The following is a 22,057-nucleotide window of genomic DNA, read 5'->3' on the forward strand; positions in this document are numbered from 1 at the left end:
CAGTTAAAATACTTTATAATTTCATTAGAATTTCTTATTTGACCCATGAGGTATGTAAAAGTATATGTCAATTTCAAAATATATGGGAATGTTTTAGTCATTGCTTTAAAAAATTGATTTCTAACATAAATTGCATCTTAGTTGCACAATATACTTTGTATGAATTCCATGCTTTGATATTTTTTGAGACTTGTTTTATGGCCTAGGATATGGTTAATTTTTGTAAATATTCTATGTGTGCCTAAAAAAGTCATTTGCAGTGATAGATGCAGCCCTAAATTTTGTAAAGAAGAGAAGAAGAGAAGAAGCTCAGGAGATCCAGATATGATTCAAATCTTGATTCTACCATTTGGCAACTGTATGACATGGATGTTTTTCTTAAATTTTACATGCCTCAGTTTTGTCACCTGTGAAATGAGGATTATAGTAGTTGGATTGAATAATATGATTCCAGGAAAGCGCCTAGCCCACTGAAAGCTTCCAAGACATATGGTGGTTTCCTTGCTTTTGTAGTGCAAAACTTTAGCATAATTTTCTGTCTTTGACCTCACAAATTGTGAAAGAGAAAATAATATATAAATTATTTGAAGCACATGATAGAATAAATATATATTAAGATCTATATCATAGACAGGATTCACTTTCTTTTCAGCCTCCATGATGACAATAACTGAGCATTCCTATAGCCTAATAAGAGCCTCAGTAAATTCCCCAAAAAATGTAAATAGAGGAGAAGCTACATTCTTTTGCCACAGAGCAATAAATATAAATAAAATGATCATGAAAAAAAAATCTCTAAATATTTGTAAATTTTAATGTATTATTTTGTTCAAATGAATCATCAAAACTATAAATACAAACTATAATATAGTGACAAGGAGAAACATACATATAAAAATAAATAGAATTAATTCAAAATTGCACACAGAAGCAAAGTCATAGCTTTACATGCTGTGATTACCAAAAGAGAAACAATAAAAATAAAAGTAAAAGTATGCTTTTAATGTAAAATGATACAAAAGCAAAACAAACAAAAATCTTAAGGAAAACAGATAAACCAACTGCCTTGAAGAAGATGTGATATATATATACATGTGTGTATACAATATATATACACACAGTATATATATACACACACATAGAATGGAATATTACTCAGCCATAAAAAGAATAAAATTCTGCCATTTGCAACAACATGAATGGACATAGATGGTATTATGCTTAGTGAAATAAGTCAGCAAAAGACATACTGTATGTTATTACTTATACGTGGAATCTAAAAAATAAAACAAAAGAATGAATGTAACAAAACAGAAACAGACTCACAGATATAGAGGACAAACTAGTGGCTACCAATGGGGAGAGTGAAGGGGGAGGGGCGAGATAGAGGTATTGGATTAAGAGGTACAAACTACTATGTATAAAATAAATAAGCTACAAGGATATAATGTACAGCACAGGGAGTATAGCCAATCTTTTATAACAACTTGAAATAGAGTATAATCTATAAAAATATTGAATCATTATGTTGTACACCTGAAACTAATACAATATTGCAAATCAACTATACTTCAATAAAAAAATTAAAAATTTATAAACCATAAAGTTGAATAGAAACAAGGTGAGACTTTTAAAAAATACTAAACATAAAATACAGAAACCACTGGCTGACAATAAATTAGAGAGAAAATATAAATGCATAATATTATCCCCATTTTATAGAACAGGCAACAGTGTAACATGGAGTAAAGCAACTCGCCTCAGATCACGTGGCAACTAAACAGTGCAGCCAGGATTAGAAGGTGAGCAGTCTGATTCCATAGTCTATGCTCACAACTAGTACACTAGTACACTATCCTGTTGATCTATATGCAGGATTGGGAAAGTCTTAAAATCTAGTAAAGAGGAAGGTAATTGTTACTGAATGAGGGAAGGAAGGATATAATGAGTCAGAAAGCAAAAAGCAAATACACAAACACCCAAATCCTACAAATCTATAGTAAATATTCATGGAGAGATAAGAGAATGAGCATAATGTGTTCATAAAAGAAGGGAACAAAATACTATTTTAAAAGAACAATGAGATTAAAATTATGATAATTAACAAGTTATTCAATCATATTTTTGGAAGATAATGTCAAGGAAATTTCCCAGGAAGTAGAACTAAGACAGAGTTGGATGATATGAAATTCGAGAAACAGCCCACAGGGTGCAATATATTAGTAGCAGGAATTACAGACAGAGAAGTAAGAGAAAATAGAGGGAGAACATTATTAAAGGAATAATGCATGAAAAGTTTCTAGTGCTGGAAGACATATGTCTCTAAATTGAAATTTTCCAGGACAATTAATGAAAACACAGCCATATCAAAGCATATCAACATGAAATTTCATATTACCAGCGATAAAGAGAAGAACCAGAAAGCTTTCAGAGACTAGGGGAAACAAGCCACAGGCAAATGGCTGGAAACTCAAGTGGCATCAAGATTTTCTAAGCAATGTAAGAACCTGGGAGGCAGCAGAGACATGACCTCAAAATTCTGGATGAAAATGATTTTCAGTGGAGCCAAACTAATAAACAGTGTGATGGTAGAATTTTCAGATAAGCAAGGCCTGAAAAATATACCTTTCATGTACTTACAAGAAACTACTGGAAGATGTGCACTTTAAAAATGAGGAAAATAGGACAAACAACAAAGGAAAAAAAGAGGTCAAACATGAAAGAGGAGTAAGGAGAAGTAGCAGAAAGAGGGAGGGTGCAAGGGGTATCTCCAGGAAAAGAAAGAAAATTGATGAGTTGTCCGATGCTCTGAACATCTGGAAAATAATATTCATTTGCTAGATCCTGAAATATTTGAAAAGAAATAGTAAGTATATAAGAAACAAGCAAACAAAATGAGAGGCAATTTTCAATGCTAAGAAAAACAAGTTGCCTAAGAAAGAAATGCAATCATAGTAATTGTGTGATTTGCAGTGAACAGTATTTATGTCATCACAATAGTGTAACAACTGATTATTGATTTATCCCAAACTGTATATAACTATATTGGAAGGGTGGAGTGGGAAAGAAGGCAAGTTTGGGTAAGAGAGCCAGATTCTGACCATTTCTCGGTGACTGGCAGCTCTCATCAGAACCATATTGTTGGGAACGATCAGTGGGAACAACCTCTCAAAGAAGTTTCCACACCAAAGCTTTTTTCTTGTGATTAGTGATTATTTCTCCCATTTATTTGTGATCATCACAGATAATTTAGCTTTCCTTTTGTCATCTCATTAGTTTTCTTTTTTTTTTTGCAATCTCCCTTGTCTTTTTTTTAACGTTGTTTCCTTATTGACAGTGTTTCAGTTCTCTTTCCCTAGTACTTCATCTGATATACCACCTATTTTAATCTATTAATGGTTACTTTTAAGGCCTAAAAACTGAACCTTACACTTCTCTAGTCACATTATGAATGAAGCAGTGTCTTTGGGTTTATTACATATAAGAGAAATGATCATTCATCTATTTTCCACCAGCTCATTCCCCACCTTGCTCTCATGCCCAGGATCTTGTGGGAGGGTCTGAGGAGTCCCAGCCTAATCTTGGCCTGGTCACCCTTGTCCTGACCTTGCAGCAGCAGCATTAACTGGGGGCTTCTTAGAAATGCAGCATCTCAGGTCACTTCATATCTACTGATGTGGAACCTACATTTTACTGGGGTCTGGAGATGATTTGTGTGCACAGTGAAGTTTGGGAATTGGTGCTTTAGACAGCAGGCTGTCCCCTTGGGTTGGTAAAGACTATATGTAGATTTTAGGCCCCAAGGTCAGGCAGTGGAGGAAGGACCAGCATCTTATTGTCTCTCAATCAAGAGCTTTACTCTTATTCTAGAGGCAAAAAATATCAGTATAGCAGCTGATTGTTGTTCTAAAACATGATGTCATGGTTTGCACTGCACAAAGGGTCATGACAATAACATCTTTACTGTGAACATTTTTATCAATAGAAATTGATCCTCTTTACACACATAAAACTTCTTTTCATTAAATTCTACTTTTCTAAAATTGAATAACTACTCTTGCCTTCTTTTTCTTCATTTTCCCCAATACAGCTTTTATTTTTTAAATGTTTAAGCATTATTTTGTTTTTATATATATAGAGAGAGTTTATATTCAGATTTTGTTTTTCACAAACCAATCTGAAAGTTAATTTTCATAGTTGATACATTTGATTTCACATTTTCACCTTATTTTGAGCTTTTGGCTCAGCACTTCCTTGCTGCCTATTCAGTTTCATTCTTTTAATATATAGCCTCTGTTTTAAATACTTTTATCTTCTCCATTGACTTTGAAGGTTTATATCCAATTTCTCTGAATTATTTTTGCCACATTACTGCAAAATGATCCTTTGGCATTTCTTGCAGTTTTGAAACTCTTTTCCATCAACTATTTACACTTAACTCTAGATTTAGCGGCTCTTAATGCAACTTGCTTTTCAAACTATGAATCCTCATTTTGGGGTTCTTATCTTGGCTTTACTCTCTGAGAGCTGGAGCACATCCACAGTAACCCTTGGTACGAAGGGCAGGTGGGCATTATGCTCACTGGGTCTGTGAGTCTTCTTTCTCTTCTCCTTCTCCTCCTTCTCTTTCTTCTCCTCCTACCTTCTTTTTTTAAACCAATTTTCATTCCGTTTATTACATCATGTCTTGCTACTCATACGACAGGGATGAAATGTGCATAAGGTGATTCTCCTCCAATTCTCATTGCTGTCTAGAATTTACTCTTACGAAAAGTGTCTTAGCCCCAGTTATTTTTATTTCTTGGTGTGTACCACTTTTTTCCCTGTCCAGATGTTTTTCCTTGTAATGAGCATTTTCTACCTGCAAAATAAGGGATATTTTTCATGTCTGAAAATTTCTTTCAATTCCTTCTGCCATTACCATTTCTATTCCTGTTGTTTTGATGATTCCTCTTGGGAGCCCCTATAACTTTTAGCTCCTGCTTGTGTCCTATGTTCTCCATTTTATAGTCCTTCCTCACCTTCTTTTTTATTCTTGTCTTTTCTGAGGGAGATGGGCTACATTTACAATTCCAGGTTGTGCAGTTGATTGTCCTCTGTGCCTCTGGGGGGACATTAATCCTGCTCTGACATTTTTAGTTTCCCTTTTCTCAGTCAGCACTGGCTTATTTTCATGTGAGTCTGGTCTCCTATTGTAACTTTCTGCTTCTGTTTCATAGAGGCTGTATCTTCCTGAATGCTGAGGATGTCAAACACGTTTCTACAAGTTTCTTCTGGATCCTATGCAAAACGTTGTTGAGGTACAGTTTTCCTCTGACTATTCATGATATTTTCTCCCCTGTGTGTAGCAACTTGTCTTGAATGGCCCTGTGTGGCTGGGTTATTGTTATTGTTCTTGCTTTTATGGAGGAGAGAGAGCGCTAAACCCAGACTCTGCAGGTTGCTCTTGGCACCTCCTATCCTCCTGGCTGCTATGGGAATCCCCTTCTGCTTTCGATAGGCAAAGCTTCCAGTGACTTCTTCCTGGGATTGCTCTGCTGGATTTTGATGGATATGTGTTCTCCTCACTGGATGGAGTGGACAGAAGTCTAAAATCCACAGTTTGGATTGCTCACACGGTCCCTCTCATCTCATCCTCACCTACAACGTTTTGCTGTTGCTCTCAGCAATCAATACTCCATTGCCAATGCTGACTACTTTATACTGGGATTTTTTTTGTAGTTTCTGACCCAGAATAACTCAAGAAGGTGTAAATAAGAAAGTGGGAGAGGAAGAGGAGGACCTGTAGTGATGCCATAAAGCAACAGGAATGGAACAATGTGTTAGATGTGCACTGTTCCCGTTATTACTCGATGACCCCACTTGGGGTCTTGAGCCAAGGAGAGAAGCAGAAAGTAAAGGGTCTTCTTATCTCTTTTTATGTTAGAAATCGTAGAACCACTGAATGTGTCCATTTCTCATTCCAGTATTATCAACCTTCCATTTAGTTGAAATAAACTCCAGATTCCAGAAATAGATAGGCAGGTAATCCCATTCACAGCTCCACAGGGAGTTTATATATTTTGCTTTGCCTTCAGAGATATTAATTATCGATGAATTAGAATTCAAGAAAAGATGTTAAAGAACTGCTAGCTGGTGATGGTGAGGTTAACTTTTGCCCCTGGAATGAGCCAAAATTTTACTAATAGTACCTTTTGAAAATAAGGTACACACAGCTGTTATATGTTATGCCAATTATGTGTATCAGTCCGCTTCTGGATCAACTAGCTCCCTTCCAGAATTCCACCTGAAAAATGTAGTTTATGTATGTAATACTTTTCACACTGTGCTGGAAACATGCATTATCTTGCATAGTTAATCACTATTCTTTGCTGAGTAAAGTTTGGCTTTCAGTGATGTAGACAGAGTGAGAAGAAGCAAGCTGCGTTAGAAGATTCAGGATCAGTATATAATAGCAGAAGCCCAGGAAGGCAAACTAGGATATCTACCAAGAGAAACTTTCATTGCTTCTGGAACTGTAAATGATCAAATTCATACATAGTTCCTATTCCCTGACAGATCATGTTTACTGAGTTCTTAATGTTTTCACTCATCAGCAAATGACCTCTAGGATGTGTCCTTAGAACACATCACTTCTCTCTTAACTCATTTAAGTATCTTCAAAATACTTAAATCAAATAAAATTGAAAATCAATCCACCTTGGCCTACAATACTCTAATTTGGACTGTTTTAATTGTAAGTGGTATAATCAAAATATTTCTTAGAAGTTCTCTTTCTGCCCTTCAGTGTTTTCAGTGGGGCTATGAGGGAGAGACTCCTGAGAAGGCAGGGATCCCAAAATGAACAGCTTATTGTAAAGAAAAGAACAGACTTCCGGTATTGCTGCTGTTCGGATGGGTGCAGGACAAAAGGATAATGTGCTCTCCAGATAGTTCCCCGGGGAGAATGTTCTGGGCTTTTTTGATTATCGATAAAACTTGTGCATCATCTTTAGAAAATGTAGCATTTTTACTAGAATTTAACATATTCAAAAATTATGACTTGTTAGAAAGAATAAATCACATTTGGAAAAGGTTTTAATATAACTCAGTATTATATATCCTTCCTGAAGGCCTTTAAAGATTAGCCCTTCACTCAGCTGATGCATGAGGGGAAAGGAAAATTGGTTTTTAATAAAGTCGCTTTTGAAGAGTCGTTTTTCTTTCCACATTGCTTTTCATAGCAGGTATCACTGTCCTCTTGTTTGGTTTCACTTTCTATGTCTTGGTGGAAATTGGAAGCAGTCAGTTACATATCTCTTACAGAAATCTCAAAGACATGAGAGCAAATTTTAAAGTTGACTCAATTTACATAGTGACGGAAGAACTGCCAAAATTCTAGAACTCTAATGACACTTAATTCGAATCAATAAACTAGGGACCACAGATCAGATTAAGTAATCCAGACTGTGGGAAATGACCCAATGTTGAACTATTTTGTTCTTGTTTTGGCCAAACCATATGGCAAAACTACCTCTGAGACAGTGAGGATGGGGTTCCCCTGTATCCTAGGAGACTAGGCAGGTATACCGTCAATCATCCTGGGCAGCGGTCCATCCTGGAGTTGGGAGTGAGTGGAACTTGGGGTGGGGAAGCAGGGACCTGCTCATTCCTCTGAAGCCATGGGGTGTTTGGGCCCCGAGCCAGTGGGTAAAATGCCTGGGGCAGCTCTGGCTGGGAAAGGGTGGGATTTCCTCTGCCCATGACCTGCTCAGAGGCACCAACCTCTGCTTTTCAATCAGCAGCAGTGACAAAAGCTGAAGCAGCAGCAACAGTGCAGGTCAGCAACTCTGGTGCAGGCAGAGTCTGGGGGCTTAAGGGGATAGCAGAGGGGGCCAGTCCTGGCCATTTGGACTTGAGAAGAGGCTGGAATCTCATCACTGTAGGATGGCTCTATTTCAAGGGCCGTCAGCAGGATGGCAGCTAGGTGAGGAGACTGGACTGGAAGTGGCTAAGGGTCTTGTCTGGGGGCCATGAGATGCCATTGCACTGGACAATGAACATCTCAGAAAACACTTATTTTTTTCTTAAAACTTTTTAATATGGGAATTTTCAAATACATATACAAAAGTAAAGAGAATGATGAACCCACATACCCATCACCCAACTTTAACAGTTATCAACATTTTGCCATACATCTTCATCTGTCCTTCACCTCAATTCTTTCTCTCTCCTGGATTTACTTATTTATTTATTTTTGTTAGTTTCTTCTTTATAACAAACTGAATCAGCTATACATATACATATACCCCCGTATCTCCTCCCTCTTGTGTCTCCCTCCCACCCTCCCTATCCCACCCCTCTAGGTGGTCACAAAGCACCGAACTGATCTCCCTGTGCTATGCGGCTGCTTCCCACTAGCTCTCTATTTTACATTTAGTAGTGTATATATGTCCATGCCACTCTCTCACTTCATCCCAGCTTACCCTTCCCCCTCCCCATGTCCTCAAGTCCATTCTCTACATCTGCGTCTTTATTCCTGTCCTGCCCCTAGGTTCTTCAAAACCATTTTTGTTTGTTTGTTAGATTCCATATATATGTGTTAGCGTACAGTATTTGTTTTTCTCAGAAACACTTTTAAAGGGGTGCTCTCAGCCAACTAGTCTGTAGGGACTCAGGCCAGAATAAATTGACCACAAAAAGGAAGCACAATCTCATTTTATAGACAAACAGATAAAGCCAGTGACAGGATTACTCAAGGGACCCCCCCCAGATAATCCACTGTGACAAAAAGTTCAAGTATTTAATAACATTGATCTTTTCTCTATTCCAGAATTTTTTTCTTAAAATTATGAATTCTGCTGCATAAAAGATACTAAATATAATTGTGTTTGTATTGTATGTTATACACTTTACTTATGAATGTACAAATTAATGTTAATGCTTATGTCTTTACTATGAAACATTTTAAGTTAGTGTAAACCCCATGCAATTTAGTTTATTTATGTCGCTAAGCTGCACCGCAGTATCAATGATGGGATATATTAGGAGATTTGGGATGTTTGGCCCCATAAGTCAATTTATAAAAATTATTGCAAAACCTGGGGATAGCCTCAGTCTGTTGTGTTTTATTGCTTAATTAGCAAGTTGTCAAAAAGTGGCACCATATAAAGTGAGTGATGCTTTTTTACCTGTTCACTTACTTTTTATCGGGATAATGAGCTGCGGAATGACAGGAAGAATCTTGTTCCCCCCGTGTTCCAGCATGTCGTGGATTCCTTGCCGAGCAAAAAATTCATAGGGAAATGTCATTTCACAGAGCCCATCAAAAAACAGAGGCAGATAATGATGGTAATCCAGCTTCTCAATTTCCACCTGAAAGGACAGAGAAAAAATGCTATGTGAAAACAACAATGAGGCAAAGCATGGCTGGGCCAACTGTGAAGCTGTCACTAACTTAGGAGAAGCAAGTTCTTCAGAACTTCAGGAAGATTTTATTAGCCAACTCACGTAACAACCTGAAGTATGTTGTCACGTCTTTAATCTAGTAGTAATGAGGTTAAAATCATTGACCTTTAAATAGTAACAGATTAAAATCATTAATAATCTACATTGGGAGCATTTTAGTACTTTTCGGGGGGGGTTCTTAGGTTAATTTTTTACCATTTGGCACAAAGGCAATACTGAAAAGGGATTCAAAAAGTCCATGGTATGTATGCTGAAAAAAAATATATATATAAAAGAATAAAATGGGAAAGAAACAGTTGAAAGGAGATTAACATCTGAATTTCTAACAAAACTCTAATAGGTATTGCACATTAATATATTCTTGTGAGATATGTCTCTTCAGGACCTGGCAAATATGAGAGTAAGGGGTAAAATACGATTCCATGGAAGACACACACTGAGCTGAACCTAAACAGACCACGGACCCCTCAGAATTAAAATATCCCAAACTCTCCTCTGCTTCTTCTGGGGCCAGAGATATACCACTTTTCCACTTCTATATACTTCACTCTCAATAATGCTTGCATGACCTCTTGTCCAGATCTTTGCAATAGTATCAAGCACCGTAAGGAATAGGAACAAAATTTCCAGAACAGAGAAAAGAGATGGCACTTTGGCAGCTGTTCACATGTAGATCTGCTCTAGCCTGGGTCCTCTACTATCTAGAGTATCCATGACCTGACTTTCTACCCGCAAGGTGACAGGAATGATGGTGATATCATGGATGGAAAGAGGCCAACAGACAGACTGTGGATATAACACACCTACAGAGCAAAGGATGCAGTGTTCCCAGTAAGAGGTGCAAATTTCCCTGATTTTCATGTCCTTATGAAGGTATCCAGCTTCCAATTATCACCATATATATATATATATATATATATATATATATATATATATATATATATATATATATATAAAATTAAGTGAGGAGCCCACCAAGACCTCAGAGAAACCTTTTTACATTAGGAGGTTTTCATACCCTCCAGTTGTCTCCCAGCATTCTGGAGTTTCTAGCCATGTGCCTGCCTGGGCCTGGGTGTGAGTAACTGATAACAACCCAACCACATTTCTGAGTGCTTACTATAAGTCTGGGTGAATCAAATGTCCTACAATTCTCCAAGCAGGAGGTCTGTCTCCAGACTGCTCATGAACTACCCAGCCAACTAAGGAAGTAAGCACTCAGATTCTAATATTCATGCCCTTTGGGAAGTGGAACTTGGAAAATGAATCCTAAATGGAGGTATGTACAGATATGCTTTACTTTACATTCCTTCAATAGTTGTAAAAGTTGCTTTATTCATAGTAAAAGTTTATGAAGTATATATTTAATACCAACCTTCTCAAGGATTGTTGTGTATTTGAGAACACTTTAGAACATTATTTTGCACAATTAAAAACTATTGTTACATCATTCAGCTCCAAAAGTATTATACAATGTTGTTACCTATAATTTTACCTTGTAACTTAACTTCATAATAAAAGTGTCATCTGTACTATATTTTGACTTGTACTTTTGATATTTTGCTAAATTTTTAAGCCCATTGTCACAGTTTTACATATGTCTCTTATAAAGTAGAAAATCATTAAATTTTCTACTGTAATATGATCTAAGACTTTGTATTTTAATATATTAAGCATTCACATTTATGGCTATGTCTAGTTAACTTCTGTCATCTTATTTTTTGGTCTCTGAATTTCATTTTTCATTTACTTTTTCCTTTCAACTGTGTATTTTTGTTATGTGGATTGTTTTCTTTACATTTTTGTGTCTGATGATTTGAAAGATAAAGCCTGTTTTACTATTTTATTGGAGCGATCTCACAGTATTCTCAAATATTTTAAAACATATGTATCTTAGAGAAGTAAGTTAAAAATCTCCTACTAAGATTACTGACATGCCAATTTTTCTTTGGAATTTTGTTGGATTTTTTTTTTAGTGTGATTTGGGGCAACAATTCCAACATCAACAACAGCAACAAAAAAAAGCCAAGTTTATGATACCAGACACTATTGTAAATACTTATGTGTATTAGTTCACTTAATCCTCATAACAGTTCTAAGAGGTAGGTATTACTGGCAACCCAATTTTCAGTATAAGGAAACTGAGGCACAGAAAGGTTTAATAACTTGCCTAAGGTTTGCAGCTAGTTAGTGCTAGAGCTGGGATCCAAACCCAAGCAGTCTGGCTGCAGGACATGATACTACTTATCAGGCTATGTTGTGAGGCATGTCAAGGTTCAGCATTATTGTAATCTCCTTGTGAACTGGTCCCTTTATCCTCCTGTCTTTATCCTCTTTATCATTATTAATGCAGTCTGTCTTAGTCTAATCTAATTCTAATATTGCTATCACTGTTTTGTCTACTTTATCTTTCTCCATACTTTACTTTCTTCCTTCCTTTGACATTATGTTTAAGCATATCTTTTTTAGGTGGAGCACCAGAAGCAAAGCTGTGAGAATGTTGGAGGGAGTGGGCCATGTCTGGTTGTCACACTCTGGAGGGAGACTATTGCTTACTGCAGTGCTGCGCGCAGGAAAAGGAACATCCAAGATACCTGATCCCAGAGATTTGCAAACAGTTTTACCATTTGGGCTGGGTCACTGGGACTGGAGGACGAATTAGCCTGAAGCATGGCCGTGTGGCTGACAGGGTGTTGGTGCTCCAGCCGGGTCTCAGGCCTGAGCCTCTGAGGTAGGAGAGCCAAGTTCAGGATATTGGGACCTCCAGGCCCCATGTAATATCAATCGGTGAGAGCTCTCCAGAGATCTCTGTCTCAAGGCCAACACCCAGCTCCACCCAAAGGGCAGCAGGCTCCAGTGCTGGATGTCCCATGACAAACAACTAGCAAGACAGGAACACAACCTGATCCATTAGCAGTGAGGCTGCCTAAAATCATACTAAGTTCACAGACACCCCAAAACACCAACGGACGCAGCCCTGACCACCAGAAAGACAAGATCCAGCCCCACCCACCAGAAAACAGGCACCAGTCCCCTCCACTAGGAAGCCTACACAAGCCACTAAACCAACCTTACCCAAGGGAGGCAGACATCAAAAACAACGGGAACTACAAACCTGCAGCCTGCGAAAAGGAGACTCCAAACACAGTAAATTAAGTAAAATGGGAAGACAGAGAAATAAGCAGCAGATGAAGGAGCAATGTAAAAACCCACCAGACCAAACAAATGAAGAGGAAATAGGCAGTCTACCTGAAAAAGAATTCAGAGTAATGATAGTAAAGATGATCCAAAATCTTGGAAATAGAATGGAGAAAATACAAGAAATGTTTAACAAGGACGTAGTAGAACTAAAGAGCAAACAAACAATGATGAACAACACAATAAATGAAATTAAAAATTCCCTAGAAGGAATCAATAGCAGAATAACTGATGGAGAAGAACAGATAAGTGATCTGGAAGATAAAATAGTGGAAATGACCACTGCAGAGCAGAATAATGAAAAGAATTGAGGACAGTCTCAGAGACCTCTGGGACAACATTAAACACACCAACATTCAAATTATAGGGGTCCCAGAAGAGGAGAGAAGAAAAAAGGGTCTGAGAAAATATTTGAAGAGATTATAGTTGAAAACTTCCCTAACATAGGAAAGGAAATAGTTAATCACGTCCAGGAAGCACAAAGAGTCCCATACAGGATAAAACCAAGGAGAAACATGCCAAGACACATATTAATCAAACTATAAGAAATTAAATACAAAGAAAAAATATTAAAAGCAGTAAGGGAAAAGCAACAAATAACATATAAGGAAATCTCCATAAGGTTAATAGCTGATCATTCAGCAGAAACTCTGCAAGTTAGAAGGGAGTGGCAGGACATATTTAAAGTGATGAAAGGGAAAAACCTACAACCAAGATTCTCTACCCAGCAAAGATCTGATTCAGATTCGACAGAGAAATTAAAACCTTTATAGATGAGCAAAAGCTAAGAGAATTCAGCAGCACCAAACCAGCTTTACAACAAATGCTAATGGAACTTCTCTAAGTAGGAAACACAAGAGAAGGAAAAGACCTACAATAACAAACCCAAAACAATTAAGAAAATGGTAATAAGAACATACATATCGATAACTACCTTAAATGTAAATGGATTAAATGCTCCAACCAAACGACATAGACTGGCTGAATCGACCCATATATATATGCTGTCTACAAGAGACCCAGTTCAGACCTAGGGACACATACAGACTGAAAGTAAGGGGATGGAAAAAGATATTCCATGCAAATGGAAATCAAAAGACAGCTGGAGTAGCAATTCTCATATCAGACAAAATAGACTTTAAAATAAGGACTATTAGAAGAGACAAAGAAGGACACTACATAATGATCAAGGGACCGATCCAAGAAGAAGATATAACAATTGTAAATATTTATGCAACCAACATAGGAACACCTCAATACATAAGGCAAATGCTAACAGCCATAAAAGAGGAAATCGACAGTAACACACTCATAGTAGGGGACTTTTCACCAATGGACAGATCATCCAAAATGAAAATAAATAAGGAAACACAAGCTTTAAATGACACATTAGACCAGACGGACCTAATAGCTATTTATAGTATATTCCATCCAAAAACCACAGAATACACTTTCTTCTCTAGTGCTCATGCAACATTCTCTAGGATAGATCATATCTTGGGTCACAAATCAAGTAAATTTAAGAAAATTGAAATCGTATCAAGTATCTCTTCAGACCACAATGCTATGAGCCTAGATATCAATTACAAGAAAAAAACTAAAAATTCCAACACACGGAGGCTAAACAATACACTACTAAATAACCAAGATCACTGAAGAAATCAAAGAGGAAATCAAAAAATACCTAGAAACAAATGAAAATGAAAACTCAACGACACAAAACCTATGGGATGCAGCAAAAGCAGTTCTAAGGGGGAAGTTTATATCAATAAAATCCTACCTCAAGAAACAAGAAAAATCTCGAATAAACAACCTTATACCTAAAGCAATTAGAGAAAGAAGAGCAAAAAACCCCCAAAGTTAGCAGAAGGAAAGAAATCATAAAGATCAGATCAGAAGTAAATGAAAAAGGAATGAAGGAAACAATAGCAAAGATCAATAAAACTAAAAGCTGGTTGTTTGAGAAGATAAACAAAATTGATAAACCACTAGCCAGGCTCATCAAGGAAAAAAGGGAGAAGACTCAAATCAACAGAATTAGAAATGAAAAAGGAGAATTAACAACTGACCCTGCAGGAATACAAAGGACCATGAGAGATTACTACAAGCAACTATATACCAATAAAATGGACAACCTGGAAGAAATGGACAAACTCTTAAAAATGCACAAACTTCCAAGACTGAGCCAGAAAGAAATAGAAAATATGAACAGACCAATCACAAGCACTGAAATTGAAACTGTGATTAAAAATCTTCCAACAAACAAAATCCCAGGACCAGATGGCTTCACAGCTGAAATCTATCAAACATTTAGAGAAGAGCTAACACCTATACTTCTCAAACTCTTTCAAAATATAGCAGAGGGAGGAACACTCCCAAACTCATTTTATGAGGCTACCATCTCCCTGATACCAGAACCAGACAAAGATGTCGCAAAAAAAGAAAACTACAAACCAATATCACTGATGAACATAGATGCAAAGATCCTCAACAAAATGCTAGCAAAAAGAATCCAACAGCACATTAAAAGGATCATACACCATGATCAAGTGGGGTTTATCTCAGGAATGCAAGGATTCTTCAATATACAGAAATCAATCAATGTGATACACCATATTAACAAACTGAAAGAGAAAAACCATATGATCATCTCAATAGATGCAGAGAAAGCTTTTGACAAAATTCAGCACCATTTATGATAAAAACCCTCCAGAAAGTAGGAATAGAGGGAACTTACCTCAGCATAATAAAGGGCATATATGACAAACCCATAGCCAACATCATTCTCAATGGTGAAAAACTGAAACCATTTCCTCTAAAATCAGGAACAAGACATGGATGCCCACCCTCACCACTATTATTCAAAATAGTTTTGGAAGTTTTAACCACAGGAATCAGAGAAGAAAAAGAAATAAAAGGAATGTAAATAAGAAAAGAAGAAGTAAAGCTGTCACTGTTTGCAGATGATATGATACTATACATAAAGAATCCTAAGACTCTACCAGAAAACTACTAGAGCTAATCAGTGAATTTGGTAAAGTAGCAGGATACAAAATTAATGCAGAGAAATCTCTTGCATTCCTATACACTAATGATTAAAAACATGAAAGAGAAATTAAGGAAACAGTCGCATTTACCACTGCAACAAAAAGAATAAAATACCTAGGAATAAACTTACCTAAGGAGACAAAAGACCTGTATGCAGAAAACTGTAAGACACTGATTAAAGAAAATAAAGATGATACAAACAGATGGAGATATATACCATGTTCTTAGATTGGAAGAATCAACATTGTGAAAATAACTATATTACCCAATGAAATCTACAGATTCAATGCAATCTCTATCAAACTACCAATGGCATTTTTCACAGAACTAGAACAAAAAATTTCACAATCTGTATGGAAACACAAAAGACCCTGAATAGCCAAAGCAATCTTGAGAAAGAAAAACGGAGCTGGGGGAATCAGGCTCCCAGACTTCAGACTATACAACAAAGCTACAGTAATCAAGACAGTATGGTACTGGCACAAAAATAGAAATATAGATCAATGGAACAGGATGGAAAGCCCAGAGATAAACCCACACACATATGGTCACCTTATCTTGACAAAGGAGGCAAGAATATACAATGGAGAAAAGACAGCCCTTCAATAAGTGGTGCTGGGAAAACTGGACAGCTACATGTAAAAGAATGAAATTAGAACACTCCCTAGCACCATACACAACAATAAGCTCAAAATGGATTAAAGAGGGCTTCCCTGGTGGCGCAGTGGTTGAGATTCCGCCTGCCAGTGCAGAGGACATGGGTTCGTGCCCCATTCCGGGAAGATCCCACATGCTGCAGAGTGGCTGGGCCCATGAGCCATGGCTGCTGAGTCTGCGCGTCCAGAGCTTGTGCTCCGCAAGGGGAGAGGCCACAACAGTGAGAGGCCCGCGTATCGCAAAAAAAAAAAAAAAAAGAAAAAGAAAATGGATTAAAGACCTAAATGTAAGGCCAGACACTATCCAACTCTTAGAGGAAAACATAGTTAGAAGACTCTATGAAATACATCACAGCAAGATCCTTTTTGACCCACCTCCTAGACAAATGGAAATATAAACCAAAATAAACAAATGGGACCTAATGAAACTTAAAAGCTTTTGCACAGCAAAGGAAACCATAAACAAGATGAAAAGACAACCCTCAGAATAGGAGAAAATATTTGCAAATGAAGCAACTGACCAAGGATTAATCTCCAAAATATACAAGCAGCTCATGCAGCTCAGTATAAAAGAAAACAAACAACCCAATCCAAAAATGGGCAGAAGCTTTAAACAGACATTTCTCCAAAGAGGATATACAGATTGCCAACAAACACATGAAATGATGCTCACTATCACTAGTCATTAGAGAAATGCAAATCAAAACTACAATGAGGTATCACCTCACACCAGTCAGAATGGCCATCATCAAAAAATCTACAAACGATAAATGCTGGAGAGCTTGTGGAGAAAAGTGAACCCTCTTGCACTGTTGGTGGGAATGTAAAGTGGCACAGCCACTATGGAGAACAGTATGGAGGTTCCTTAAAAAACTAAAAATACAACTACTATACAACACAGCAATCCCACTACTGGGTATATACCCTGAGAAAACCATAATTCAAAAAGAGTCATGTACCACAGTGTTCACTGCAGCTCTATTTGCAATAGCCAGGATATGGAAGCAACCTAGGTGTCCACTGACAGATGAATGGATAAAGAAGTTGTGGCACATATATATAATGGAATATTACTCAGCCGTAAAAAGAAACAAAACTGAGTTATTTGTAGTGAGGTGGATGGACCTAGGGTCTGTCATACAGAGTGAAGTAAGTCAGAAAGAGAAAAACAAATACCATACGCTAACACATACATATGGAATCTAAAAAACAATCAAAATTGTTCTGATGAAACTAGGGGCAGGACATCAATAAAGACACAAATGTAGAAAATGGACTTGAGGACACAGGGAGGGGGAAGGGTAAACTGGGATGAAGTGAGAGAGTATCATTGACATACATACACCACCAAATGTAAAATACATAGCTAGTGGGAAGCAGCCGCATAGCACAGGGAGATCAGCTCGGTGCTTTGTGACCACCTAGACAGGGGGGATAGGGAGGGTGGGAGGGAGACGCAAGAGGGATGAGATATGGGGATATATGTACACGTATAGCTGATTCACTTTGTTATACAGCAGAAACTAACACAGCAATGTAAAGCAATTATACTCCAATAAAGATGTTTAAAAAAAATAAAAGAATATCTTTTCTAAGTAGCTTATAGTTGGATTTGTTTTTTTCCTCTCTCATTTTGTAATATGTCTTCAAACAACAAATATCAAGCATACATATGACTGTTAATTTCAAAAGTTTTGAAAAAGAAAGAAAAGCAATGGGAGCAAGGATAAAGGAAAAGAAAAAAAAGAGGGAGCATTTGCAAGACAGTAAAATTGAATGAAAGACTGAGTGAAAGAGACTGAGAAAGAAAAAGATTTTCTCTGTGTCTTTAACTCATTCTAGCTCACTGACCACATATTCATACCAGAAATTCTTGTAAGTTCTTCTTCTGACCTGTTTATCAATTATTTGGCATGTCTATTTCACTCAGATCTGTTGTCTTAATGGAATAACAAATTGCCAGTATAGTTTGAGATCAAAAACTTCTTTAAACACTGTAGACATTTCTCTACTTGCCACAAGGTCACTTTTTTGTACATAACTCTTTTCTGTTTGCATATCTTCTGTTTCCTCTTTATTATTTTAATACTGTTTCAGTTGATAGATTTGGCTAGGGCTTGGGAAACATTCTCACTTTCCATTTACAATCAAGAGCTTTGTCTGTATTTGTTTTGTTTTGTTTTTAATGATATATCTGACATGATATATCTGACTCCTCCTTAATGTATTTTTCTTTTTATCTGAAGAGCTCCTCCTAGCTACCACACTGTTTTCACATTGTTTTCCACAATAAAGGTATCAATGCTTCTTCACTCCCATTTCTCTTCAACCTGGGAGGCCCTGGTGGGACATTAGTCAGGAGCCACAGCAGGTCGGGACCCGAGCATATGGAGAAAGGAAATAGGAAGGGAAAAATGGAAACAGGTAGATCAATTAAGAGACTGTTGCAGTAATCCGGGTAAAGAAAGTTGGTGACTTAGGGTAAGCTGGTAGTAAGCAAAATGGCGGAAAAGTGAATGAAATAAGGACTTGTTTGGAGATAGAATCGATCAAACTGCTGATGGATTGAATGCAGAATTTGAAGGAAGGAAATCAAGGATGAACTCCAGTGATGAGGGTGTGGTGTCAAGGGGCCCAGGGAAAACAGTTTCACAAGGCCAATTACATCATGTTAATGAGAGCCGAAAAGGGACCAAAGGATTGAACAAAACCAAGGTCACTGGGAACGTGGGTTGTTCCCTTCACTGCATGCTGTCCTTCTGCAGCATTGTTCCCTGGAGACACTGGTGCCTTTTGTTCCCCAGACAGCTGGTGCATCACTCATTCCTCCTTAGAGACTTTCTTTGAATGCACTCCTCCCTTTCTCTCCAGACCTCTCAGTTGCTGGCAACTCCTTTCATCTAGATTTCAGTTCAGTGAGGCCCTCTTACCACTGCCTACTGCCCTGTTTGATTTCTTTGCGGTCCTTATCATTTATACATTGCAATTTCTTAAGTTCTGTTGTTCAGGGAACTTGTCATTGCCTAGAAGGGTGTTTGGCACATAATAGGTGAATACTCAATAAGCATGTGTTTGAATTTTAATTCTGACCTTTTGAATCTGTCCTCTGAGCTAACTCTGAGAAGCATACTCAGCTCAGGAACAATGGCCAGATGATGAATGGCCATATCTAGAGCTGAGGGCGGGGACCATGGCAGAGCGCACAGCGGGCTGGTGCTGAACACTGACCCTGTAGCATGAAGAAGCACGTACATTTCTATAAACTTAGGTATCCCACAAATAAAATGCCATGTTTTCTCTATTAAGATTGCAGTAATTATTCACATTTCAGGAATTTTGTGAATATTTTAACAGACAATCAGGATGGGCTTCTTGGTGCTTCTATTTACCCTCATTTCATTAGAAATCATTTAGGGTTTAATTTGCTATTCTGTTTACCTTTAAAACTTTAGAAGGAAAAGTTTCTGTTGTTCGTAGTATCATCAAAAACAAACATATTAATGTACATCTATAATTAATATATTGGAATAATACAAGATCGTCTTTCTAAAGTATATAGATGTTGAGAATAATTCAAGATTAAAACCAGATTTTAAACTAGAGATAAATTAGGAGATCCCTTATTTATCTTTGTGTGTGTATTTGCCAGATGGTGACTACTATCCCTTACAGGTCTTCTAAATTCCTGGCTTCATTTATTCATTTAAACTTACAAAAGATAATTTTTACTGTTTATTTAGCAATAAACGTTTTTCAGTTATGTAAATTATTTTTCTTCTAAGATAATTTCTTAGTAACAAATATTTTACTTTATATTTCTTTACTATTACTGTAAAAATAGCAGGTTTCAAACTTTTATAAAATTTGGGAATCTCTCTTCAAAGTTTATGCAAGAATTCCAGAATAAAAAGAAAACTGTATGAAGTGAGACAAAGAACAAGGGCTGTTTTAAACATATCAGATAAAATTTCATGGTAAAATGCTGATTGATAACAGCTTGGATATTAACTCCAGAAACATCAAGCATTTTACTCACAGAATCTCTCTCTTTTAAATTTATGTTTTATAACTTTTTAAAGATCACATAGTACCTACAAGTTGATCTTTAAATCTTACAGTGACTTTTAGCCAAAAGCAATACAATTCTAACTTCACCTGTCCTATCAGATATGCCTTTTTACCCCCATAACAAATGTGCCAGGTAGTAACGCTGCACTAAGACGTCAGAAAAACGATGAGGTAATGATTTTCATTAAAAAAACTCAAATCGGAAACTTACTCTTACACTTTCCATATCCTTGCTTCAATTAGCAAATGGAATATCATTTACAATATCTGTTATTACAAGTCCTGTAGTAATAACCGAGAATCTTGCTTAGAATCATGAAAATCTGAAAAAGTGTACTTATCTATTAATATACTATGACCTCATTTAGCCTTATTATGACATTTCTAAAATAAAGTTTTAACTTACTCTTTTCAATCCTTAAGGCAGCTGTTGAACTACTGCAAGAGGTCTTACAAGTTATTTAGGCATTAAGCATGTTTGCAGATGATATATATATTTCAAACATGGATGCACTTTTCTTTTTCAAATGTGTGGATGTGTTTGTGATGAGTCACTGAAAATAATTTATGTCGTTTTACATTTTCTCAATGATACCGAATATGTAACTAAAATCCTATTATAGTACATGATGCAAAAAGTAAGAATTTTTAACATGAAAAATGTTCTTTGGTGTCAAAAGGAGATTTCTTGCAGGATGGCAGACAAGGATAATGTGGATCCTTAAACTGTTATAAAGTCTAATAAACACCAAAATGTGTTAAATTCAAAGTTGAGGTCAGGAAATCCTCAGATGCTAGAGATAAAGACAAAAACAAGAGTCACAGGGTGATGCCACATGACCCTAGGCTGTGTCAGACACAGACCAGATCAGAAGACTGGAAATGAGCCTTTAAAGTCTCAGGAGTTCAGGAAAACAGGGTGCTTTGCAAGAAAAGGGCTGAAACTCCTGCACCCAACAGGACCCTTGAAGGGCTGTCCCACTTGTGAAAAGAGGACCAGAAACTCTCTTCCCATGAGTCTGTGGAAATAGAAAGAGAGCTTAATGTTTGACAAAGCTCTTGATGGGAAAAACTTCATCTGAGAAACAGAAACCCAAAGGAATTAAGGAATTAATCAAGGAAGTCAAGGAATTAAGAAAAAAAAATTGTTTTCTGACCACTGAAAGGAAACTTTTGGGGCCCAGATAAAAGCAAATACAAAAATGTTAATACTTGCATAACAGAAAATATATAGTATCATTAACCTTAAAATCCAATAGTTGTTTGGAGAATAGATTGGCCGCAAATGAAAAGAGAAGAGGGGTCTGGATCACAGAACTGAGGGACCAACACAGAGTCAGCACAGGGAGATAGGGCAATGGAAAAGATGCAGATAAGTCCCAACCTGAGGTGCTCCCACACTTGATTCATGGGAGTTCCAGAGAGGACAGAGTATGGAGAAAGGAGGATTTGGAGAAATAATGGTTGAGACTCTTTCAAAATTGAATAAAGATGTGAATTTTCAGATTGAAGATGCATATATAGATACCTTTTTGATAGAAAAACTATAAATAATCACATTTTAAAGACATTTTTGAAAGTCATTCTTATATCCTTTTCTGTGAATTGTATTTTCATATCCTTTGCCTTTTTTTTTTTCA

The 22,057-nt window shown here is 36.9% G+C and overlaps 1 protein-coding gene across 2 annotated transcripts in view; it reads right to left on the reverse strand.

Moving 5' to 3' along the window:
* The window catches only part of PACRG (parkin coregulated), a 514,683-nt gene that overhangs the window by 224,824 nt on the left and 267,802 nt on the right, over nt 1–22,057 (reverse strand). For both annotated transcript variants that reach the window (XM_060029677.1, XM_060029676.1), the window contains exon 3: nt 9,183–9,354. In XM_060029677.1, coding sequence (XP_059885660.1) covers nt 9,183–9,354 — 172 coding nt within the window. The remainder of the gene's footprint in view (nt 1–9,182; nt 9,355–22,057) is intronic.

This window comes from Delphinus delphis, chromosome 14, assembly GCF_949987515.2.
Source record: "Delphinus delphis chromosome 14, mDelDel1.2, whole genome shotgun sequence".
Classification (NCBI taxonomy): Eukaryota; Metazoa; Chordata; class Mammalia; order Artiodactyla; family Delphinidae; genus Delphinus; species Delphinus delphis.